This window comes from Zonotrichia leucophrys, chromosome 14, assembly GCF_028769735.1.
Source record: "Zonotrichia leucophrys gambelii isolate GWCS_2022_RI chromosome 14, RI_Zleu_2.0, whole genome shotgun sequence".
Classification (NCBI taxonomy): Eukaryota; Metazoa; Chordata; class Aves; order Passeriformes; family Passerellidae; genus Zonotrichia; species Zonotrichia leucophrys.
In genome coordinates, this window is record NC_088184.1 from 408,700 (window position 1) to 418,538 (window position 9,839).

The following is a 9,839-nucleotide window of genomic DNA, read 5'->3' on the forward strand; positions in this document are numbered from 1 at the left end:
CGTGAGGCAGAGAGGAGGCACAGCCCTTCTCAACCCTACTGCTTTATTCAGAACTGCTCGTCCTACACAAGTACAAACACAACATGGGCCAAAAGGATACAAAGTTATACAAAACAAAACAAACAAAAAAAAATCTGTATAGTATCGACTGTACAACAGGTGGTAAATTCTTTGCCTTTCCCTATGTCAACCCTAGTTAATCCAGGCAGCATCATGGCTTCGAGCCTCCCTCTCTGCTTTGCAGTTTCCAAGGGGTTGGTGCTCAGTCACTCATTGGGGATTTGTAAAAGCACGCTGTTTCACTGTGGGCTGAGTAGGAAGCTTTTACCAATACCCTCAACAAAAAGGTGAAAGAAATCACTTAAGGGGGCAGGTACAGAACATTTCTTAGGCTTTCCACTGCTCTACAGTGTCATGTTCACTGGGCTGGACCATTGTTTCTGTGGTGATTGCCTGGTGTAAGCATTACAGAAAAGCTTACTCTGCAGAAACTAACCATCCAGGGGAACTGGAATAAAGCAATTTTGTACTGAATTAAGTCTCCGGCAGGTCTGTGCTCCAGCTGCCCTGATAAACTCCTATGCTGGCATCTGGAGATCAAGGTATGTGGCTCACTGCCTTACTCACTGGGGTTCTGAACTAGCTTAAGATTTACATGCTGGTCTGTACAGCGTGCTAAACGTTTACAATCACCAAGCAGCAGCTGCTAACTGGAGAAAGACAGGCTGAAACATTTTTCCCTCCCTCTACCTGGAAAAGATGGTTTTTCAGCCTTTAAAATCAAAGCCATTTTAAAATAATTTCAATTCAATGCCAGGAATCCAGAAGCCTCACAGCAAAGGTTACTGGCCAGGAACTGGTGCTCTCTCTTCTTACACTGCCTTCACTGCCAGGATTATCTCTCACTCCTCCTCACCCAGACTCATTATAAAAAAGGGACAATATTCCATCTGATGGGATTTAAGTTAAAAAGTAAAAAGCTGTCCAGTCCTTTTGCTTTATCTTGAGGAGTTGGAGCTGGAGCGGCTGCGGTGGCGCCTCCGCCCGGGAGAGCGGGATCGGGATCGCCGGCGAACGGGGGAGCGGCGCCGAGGGGAGCGGGACCTGCCAGGGAATGAGGAGAAAGCTTCTGTTAGGAGACAACAACACGTTCAAGCAATTGTCAGCTCAGCTACCAACTTTTTAAAAACCCTTCCCTGCCTCCTGCCAAAATCCCTCAGACACCATGGGAAAAGAGCTTGAGCAAAACAGCTCCATAGAAGACACAGCAGGACTGTTCTGGCTATTCTCCTTCTGCTTAAGGAACCAGAAAAAAATTATTAATACTTGAACAACAGACAAGAAACTTATCTTCTTCCTCAAGGAAAATGAACTCGGATCCTACATCAAATCCTCCTTCACCTGAAGTCATCTTTGACTCCTGAAAGAGTGATATTCAGGGCAAGGATTTACCCAAATCCTTTCACATTACAAGCTCCTTAGAGGAAGCTTACTCCAGAAGTAGTTTAGCTTCAAGCTTCTCACTACTACAACTTATCAGTATAGTTACTGCTATGACAGAAGTTCCAGGCACAGAATACTAGCAGAGCTAACAGGACAGTAGAAGATGGAGTAGGAGATACTACAAAGGAGGCAAACCTGCATGTGTGAGACCTCAGCAAAAGGTGTGTTTAAAGGAGCACCAAGAAGCCTCCTGGATCTTATGCCACAGTAACTACTGCTCATTTTTAAACCTTTGCTGAAAGTTGTTCAGCAATCAAGTTACTACTGACAAGTAAAATATTTTGAACACATGTAAACACCAAAGACTCAGAACTTACCTGAGCACAATCAGACAGCTCCAAGCTGCACAACTGTCAGATCACACCTTAGGGCCAGTGTACTCCACCCACCTGACACAGGACTGCTTTTTGGTCATGTGCCCATTCAGAAATAAGGGAGGGAGGGAGGTACAAGGGCTTCCAAGAAACAAGAAGCTGGCACAGCCTGCCACAAGTGTTCTGTCAGCCAAAGTCTGTTCCCATTTCATCTTCAAGCCTTTATGCAGAAGGCACTCCACAGAACAGGCAGGGAAGGGTGGGAAGGGTGAGAGCGTTCCCAGACTGTGCTCAGGGTGCAGACCACAGCAGGCACCCTGAGCTCATGAGTTAGGAACTGCAACCCAGGTTCAAGCAATGCCCAAAATGTGTTACTGTCACTCGCAGGGGAAAGGGAAGTCCAACAGGATTGTCCCCATGCCAAGTCTTCCAGTGATAACGAGTTGTTACTGAGAAGAACAGCCTTGTCCCAGCTCTTACCTCCTCCTCATGCGAGGGGGGGACCTGCGCCACATGGGCGGCGGCGGCAGCATCCTCCTGGGGGGGCTGAAGCGTCTGGGAGGTGGCCGAGGCCGTGGTGCCAGCACAGCTGTGGCTGTGATCTCCTGACCGTCAATCTGGCCTTTGGAGGGCAGCACAGAAATAGGGAGAATAAGTATTTTTCAACCTATCATATACACATCATATCACTGCAACTCACGCCTTTGTCAGAAGCAACTCAAGTGGGATCAGCCCACAGAGCTCCACACCCTGCTCAGGGGCTGTTATGACATAGTCCTCACACTGCTACACTTCTTTATCTAATCCCACCAAAGTGCAGTTCAGATGTAAACCTGGAAAGGTTTTCATATAAGCTTAAAATTATTTTTTCACTGTTTTGAAAAAAGATTAGTTCTAATAGTTCTGTGGTTTCTTGGATCTGTCCTGAACCTCACAAAAGCCACTTGGGCTGAAAACTGACAGTACTTTCTATCTGCTCACCAAAGATATCCCCATCACCTCTAACTCATTTTCTGATCAAATCCATCTACTCTGAAGCTTTTTTAAAGCCCACAGGCTCCCTGCAGGTCAGTACCTACCTCCATCCATGTGTTTCAGGGCTTTCTCAGCATCATCTGGGTTTTCAAACTCCACATAAGCATAACCTTTGGAGAGATGTGGGTTTAGCCTGTCAACTGGCATGTCAATCATTTTAATCTTTCCATAAGTGGAAAAAATTTCCATGATGTGATCCTGCAGAGAGAGAGAGAAAGAGACTGAGCCTTATGAACACAGAGCACACTCACCAGCCAGTCCTGGCTGGCCCAGAGCAGTAAATCCACATCACATCAATTTTTCAGCAGCCTAAACTTTTTACCCCTGAAGACCTTTAAACTACATTTTAGCAAAGACAACTCAAGCCAGCCCAGCTCTCTGCAGATACTTTATCAAGAACTGCCCAGTATCCTTTATACCTCCAAGGTAATTTCAGCTGTTGTCCCAAATTCTATTTTAGTAAAGCACAATATAAGGTCTGGAATACTGACAAAACAGGCAGACTTCTTAGGCACTACAGTTTCTCAGAAGGCTTCATGGTATTTGACTCAGTAAAATCATATGAAAATTTTCCTCACTGACCAACCTGGACACAAAGAAACAATATCCAACAGCAACACCTTGGCAACTCACTAGTAACCAAGGTTCAGAGAGCTTTGAAAGAGCAACTCACACATTCTCATAGAACACAAATGCTTGACTGCAAGGGAACATGCCATTATTACCTTTGTCACATTTCTAGTGAGCCTTCCAACATGCACTTTTGTGGGTCTGGGTGATGGGCTCCGCCTCTTCCTTTCCTTTTCATCTCTCTTGGGTGGTTTGGACCTGATTTGGACAACAGAAAACATTTACAGTTTTCAGGGAACATGCAGGACAAAACCTAAGCCAGTCATTATCACATGATTAAAAATACCATTTTTACTGAAGGGCATCTTTGTCCTGAAGAAGTTACAGTGTTGGGGTGGTGGTGAGGGTGTTCCACTCAGAAACACCTCAGGACTTGCATTTGTCTGGTTTTGCTTTAGAAACTTTTGAAATTCGAAAACTTTTTTTTTGCAAATTTTTAACTTCACTGCAACTAGGGTAACAAACACAAAGTTTAGCAAGCACTTCTATGAAGTTGAGGTCATAGCTAAAGCTATGTAAATACGAAAACATTCTTTGCCTCAACAACTGAAGAGGCAAAATAAGGCCATAAGATCACAGCATACCACAACCAGGCAATGAACAGATTCAACTATTTGCATTTCTGTATCTTCCACTGACTACGGAGGTCCAAAAATGTAAACAAATCTATTTAAAATTAGCTGCATATCACAATGCCTTTGCAGCTAAGAAAAATCTGAAATGAAACTTTAATCTTTAATATTCAAAAAAACAGTATGTAGAAAATTTATCTTTATGCTTCTTCCTAATCTTCAAGTCCATCAACTGAGTGATACTAAAAACCCACACAGCCTTATGCAGATTTTTATCAGCCTTCATTGCCTTACACAAAGGAGAACTGTACAGACATTAAGATAGCTTGATTCCCATGTTACCTTTACAGGGGCTTCCTCTGCCCTCCTTCCTATTTTACTTTTCATAAATAAGAATATAAATATACATATGTACACATATATGCTGGTTTTAGCCCTGACTTTTCTGTTAGTCATGGCTGTAGTTTAGAGGAATTGAACAGCTTTACTTTGATCTAGACCATACTACTAAGGAAACACTGATTAAAACCACCTCTAAAAAATGTAGTATTTAAAATTTTTAAACTACTAAAAATTAGATTTTTAACCTCTGTTCCTACAGGGTGTATGTTTGAATTCTAAGGAAACACAGCACATCCATTCTAACAAAATTCACATCTCTAAGTTATGGAGAAAGCAAATGGGCTTCAGAGAACAATCTGTTCTGATCCCAATCTTGCATTCTACATGGAATTAATGTGACATCTGGCAATTCCTAGAAGACAAATAAAACTCACTTGGAGCGGGACCGTCTCCTGTTGTCATGTCTGCGTCGAGAAGGACTGGGAGAGCCAGAAGAGCTGCTCGAACTGGAACTGCGCGAGGTGCTGGAGCTCCCAGAGCGGCTGGAGGCAGACGAGGAACTTGAGCCACTGCTAGAACCAGTGCTGGAACTGGACCCTGAGCTGGAAGTTGAGCTGGAACGGGATCTTTTTCAAGGGGGAGAAGAATAAAAATTAGTGGAATACCTAGAAAAACAATGGCTGAGAAACTTCTGACAATTACAGAGAGTAACTGTGACTGAAACTCCACAGCTCACCAGAGAACCAAAGAAATTCATACTTAAAATATAAACCCTCTCGAGTTCGACAAAAATCACACAGTGACTAACACAACACAAGCTTTCAACAGGCCCAAGACTACCACAAGTAAAGGTACTGATTTCTGCAAATGCTGTCATTTGATGCTCCCATAAAAGCACCCACCTGGTACTGCTGCTCCCACTGGAGGCACTGCGTCTCTTGCGTGTTTTGTCGCGACCGCGATCCTTCTCACTCGATTCCTTGGCAGCTGCTTTATCCTTGGACCGGTCCTTCGACTTCTCTTCTGACCTGTCCTTGCGCTTGGTTGGTGAGGGAGCCCTTCAACAACAAATTGCAGAAAGCAAGCCTTTTAATTGCTTAATTAAAAAAAAACCACAGACAACAAAAGTCCCACACCCAAATATAGACCAGAGCAGCAACAAAAACCACTGAACTTTGAATGTAACTCAGGATTACTGAAACTGTGGAGTTAAAGTATTAGGCAATTCCAGACACTTTAGAAAAAGTTCTAGCAAGCTCTTCTTTTTTAATCCTGGTAACTCCTTTTCCCCTTCAGAGATATCCATAGTGGTAGAATGGGCCTCATGCCTCACATCTCACTTTTAACTCTTGGATTCAGAGAACCAGTTCTCTCTTTGCTCTCGATCCAAAAGGAGACAGATTTAACACCTCTCTATTTAGCACTGAAATGCAGGGCATTAGTTGACTTCTAGATGTTTACTATATGAGGGCTACATCCATCACAAAATCTGCAACATCTACAAACATGTAACATTTTGATTATACCATGGGGATTGTTTAAAATCGGCATTACAGACCTGTCTCTAATATTTTAATAACCTCTAAAGGAATATGACACCCCCAAGTACCAAGGAATTAAACGTTCAGGGAATGAACAGAAGTGTGTTGGAGCTGCCAGCCTTATCTGTAGCAGCACCGAACACGCACTGTAATAATGCAAGATGCTGGAAACATCTCCATCCCCACACAGGCAAACTGAGCGAACAAGAAAAAAACTTCCACAGCTCACAGCACCCAACAATCTTTTTGCTTCTGTGCTTCTGGTAAGCAATTACTTTATTCTCTGAATTGCAATTAAATGTATGGTTGGGAAGAGATTACTTCTGAACAGCCAAACCTGCTTTCCTGATTTTCAGGTTCACAGTTTTCCCTAATACACCAACTGCAGGAAACAACACAAATGAATATTCACAAACCCAGCTCCCTGCAGAAACCAAGAACCACCCGTGGCCTTTCTGCATGGAGGACAGGAAACCCACACCACAGGTGTGCTACTGGCGGAAGCTGCTGGGAAAGGAAAAGTCTCCTCGAGCACCAGTGGCAGGAAAAAAGCAGCCTGTCCCATGGGCGTTGCAAAAGGAGCCAAGACAAGCAAACTCGTGCATGTCACTCAGCTTTAGGGCATTTCTATCCAGCTCTGTGCCTCTCCAGTGCAACGTCTAAGGGGGATGCAGTTCATAAAGCTCCTCCATGAGCCCAGCTGGGTGGTACAGAACAGACAGGTTCCTGGTTTCACAAGACCAGAAAACCTAAGATTTTCCTTTAATAAAATCACAGAATCACTGACTGGTTTGGGATGGTGTGAACCTTAAAACTCATCACCTTCCAACACCCCAGCTATGGCCTTCGCTACACCAACCTGGCCTTGAACACTTCAAGAGATGGGAGCTTCTCTGGGCACCTTGGGCCAGGACCTCACTACCCTCACAGGGAAGAATTTTTTTCTAATCTCTAATGTAAACCTGCCCTCTGTCAGTGGGAAGCCGTTCCCCCTTCTCCTGGCACTCCAGGCCCTTGTAAAACGTCTCTCTCCATCTTTCTTACAGGTTCACTTCAGGTACTGAAGGCTGCAATTAGGTCACCCCAGAGCCCATTTTTCTTCCAAATATCCCATGGCCAGGTCTGGCTTATCTCTGCCTACATATCAGCTCCTCCTGCACCTGGGAACTATCAAACTCATGATGTTATCAGCACACAAAACTGTTAGTACTCCAGAGTCAGATCTGGTTTTACCCCTTCTGGGAGAAGAGAAAACACAGATAAAGACCAGCATGTTTGCTGTTACCCAGCCTGCTGCTGAGGCAGGAAATGGAATCACATACTCAATTACATTGGAACAGACCTCTGAGACCATCAAGTCCATCTTCTGACCCAACACCACCATGTCAACTAGACCAGAGCAGTAAGACTGGATGCAGCACTTGCTATAAACACCTCCAGGGATGGTGACTCCACAACCTCCCTGGGCATCCCCTTCCAGGGACCCAATGGCCCCTTCTGTGAAGACATTCTTCCTTACCTGATCTAAACCTCCCCAGTGCATGTTCAGCCTGTGTCCTCTTGTCCTGTTGCCCATTGCCTGGGAGAAGAGCCTGACCCTCACCTGGATACAATCTCCTTTCAGGTTTCACTGCTAACTGCTCCTTGGGACAGGCACCTCCCAGGCAGATCAGCCACACGGCTTTGGAACATTCACCGAATGATGCACTGAATAAGCAGTCTCCAAACTAACTAGTGGTTTTAATCCTTTCTCGGGAATGCCACTGGCCAAACTCACTTTAGTTGGAAACCTCACCCTACCTTGTGGGCATTTTCACGTGCACAAGTTCAGGCATTCACTGGAAAATGTGGAAAGGATAAATCACAGTCCTCACACAAGGCTAAACAACATTGCATTTCTAAGCGACATGCTTCTTCCTTACAATCAAGAACCTCTCACTCGCTAAAAAATAGTTGGTTTAGGGGCATCCACCCAAAACCAGAAAGTCTAGAGAGCAATCGACACAAACTAGACGTCCATCTCACACACGTTTCTGCTTTAGAGACAGAATCTGCACACTCAGAGCAGCAGTTCTGTGGCAAAGGAAGCAAACTCGCTCGCCCTCAGGCTTCCCGTAGAGCTGTAGGCGAGTCCTTTACTGACAGTCTGCTCCAGGTCCTCAGCTGCAAACCGGCACAATTCCTGGTGTGTGGAGGGTTCGGCGCCCGGCCCTTGTCTGCCCTCTACGGCCGCTGGCCCAGCTCCGCGGCTGGCGGAGCGCGGGCAGCCACATCCGCCCGCCGTGGGTCCGGTACAGCAGCCGCGGGGCAGGGGCCGCGAGATCAGCACAGCAACCCGACCCTCGGGCCCGCACAACGCTCCTCCCGCAGGCCGGGCCGCGGCGGCGCCGACACCCGGGCCCAGCTCCCCGGCCGGCCCCGCCCCGGCCCTCCCTCCCCTGCCCTCCCCGCCTCCGGCCGCGGGAGGCCACGGCTCCGAGGCCCCATCCCTGACCCTCGCGCCACCATCGCCCCTCGGCGGCCCCAGCGCGCTCCCCACGGCGCCCCGCGCGGCGGAGGGGCCGGTCGGGCCGCGGCCGGGCCGGATGGACGCGGATGGCGCGGCCCCCGCCCCGCACTCACATCTTGGCCGCCGCCGCCGCTCCGCGCCCGTCGCGCGAGAGTGACGCAGGAGGGCGGGAAGGGGCAGCGCCGGCGCGAGGCGATGGCGTCACAGCGGGGGGCGGGACTGGCGGAAGGGCCCGAAGAGAACCGGGGCGGGCTGGGGCAGGGGCGCTGCTGCCCCAGCGCTGCAATAAAGGTTCCTGCAAACCCTGCCCTGCATAGCAATGGCAGTAGCGGCTGGGGCTTCGGCTCTGGGCTTTAAGAGCTTGACAGCCCAGCAGGCTGCAGCGCCTACGCGTGAATTCTGGTCCACGCTGTCCCAGGTGCAGGTTCACAGCACACCGACTCTGATCTGAGGTGGTGGCGGCTGTAGGGGCGGTACTGCTGTGAGGGGATTTGCCCTCTCAACTGCCAGAAAATGGGGAAGAGGCGAATGAAAGACTTAAGATGGAGCACCATACAGTGGTATTTCATGTCGTGGGACGGATATCCTCTCTCTCCCCCTGCCAAATGTGTTTGTGAACTTGAAATTTGCCACTGCAGACACTGAACCTCTGACCTTCTCACCACACTGGCTGCCTGACTTTTGACTTCAGATGAACAAAGCCAGAAGTGTATTTTGACCCCATCCCTAATGCAGGGCCTTGAAGGTGACAGATCTTTCTGATCAGCTTATGTGTACGGCCACAGGCACGTCTGTTAAATTCCTGATGACAGAAACTTCACCTCTTGAATGCAGTGGAAGGATATGTCCTGTCTACCTCCATCACAGCACATGAGCAAGACCAGGGCAGGTGTCTGTAAATTCGTGTTTGGCAAGAAGAAAAACAGGCTTATTTTCCGTTCTGCTGCAAAACCAAGAGGTATTACGTATGACCTGGCATGGAACAGGTTCAGAAAACAAAGAAAATAAACAAAACCCCAAAGAAAGCAAAAAGGAAGTTGTTCTTCTGTCCACAGCATCTTGTTAAAGGGCAGATTTCTCTCGCAGGAGATTTTGTAGTCTACTAAAATTCTGCATGGGTTCAATGAGAAACTGCATTATGTGAAATGAGGACTATTAGTAGACTGTCATGATGAGCTTAGCATCATGGAATCATTTAGGTTGGAAAAGTCCTCTAAGATCATTGAGTGTAATTCCAATGCCATTCCCACTGTGCTGCCAAGGCCACCACTAAACCACATCCCCAGATGCCACGTCTACATATTTTTTTGAACACTTTCAGAGATGGTGATTCTACCACTGTCCTGGGCAGCCTCTTCTAGTGCCTGACCACCCATTCTGCATGGAGTATATC

At 47.2% G+C, this 9,839-nt stretch overlaps 1 protein-coding gene across 2 annotated transcripts; it reads right to left on the reverse strand.

Annotated features, from left to right (window-relative positions):
• Nucleotides 1–26: 26 nt before the first annotated feature.
• On the reverse strand, nt 27–8,687 carry RNPS1 (RNA binding protein with serine rich domain 1). Of its 2 annotated transcripts, none has more exons than XM_064725615.1 (7): nt 8,560–8,687; nt 5,299–5,454; nt 4,831–5,022; nt 3,578–3,680; nt 2,897–3,050; nt 2,298–2,439; nt 27–1,104 (listed from the first exon to the last, which is right to left on the reverse strand). In XM_064725615.1, coding segments are annotated over exons 1-7 (855 nt in total). In that variant the 5' UTR covers nt 8,562–8,687; the 3' UTR covers nt 27–998. The 2 variants fall into 2 exon arrangements, with proteins under 2 accessions (XP_064581685.1, XP_064581684.1); XM_064725614.1 differs by lacking the exon at nt 8,560–8,687 and adding an exon at nt 8,432–8,460.
• Nucleotides 8,688–9,839: the final 1,152 nt, after the last annotated feature.

Bases quoted from the DNA above. Each gene is read 5' to 3' on its own strand.
- RNPS1 (XM_064725614.1), bottom strand. The intron at 3,681-4,830 runs GTGAGTTTTATT...TGTCCAAATCAG, and splicing joins AGGAGACGGTCCCGCTCCAA to GTCCAAACCACCCAAGAGAG. The intron at 3,051-3,577 runs GTAATAATGGCA...CTCTCTCTGCAG, and splicing joins TCACTAGAAATGTGACAAAG to GATCACATCATGGAAATTTT.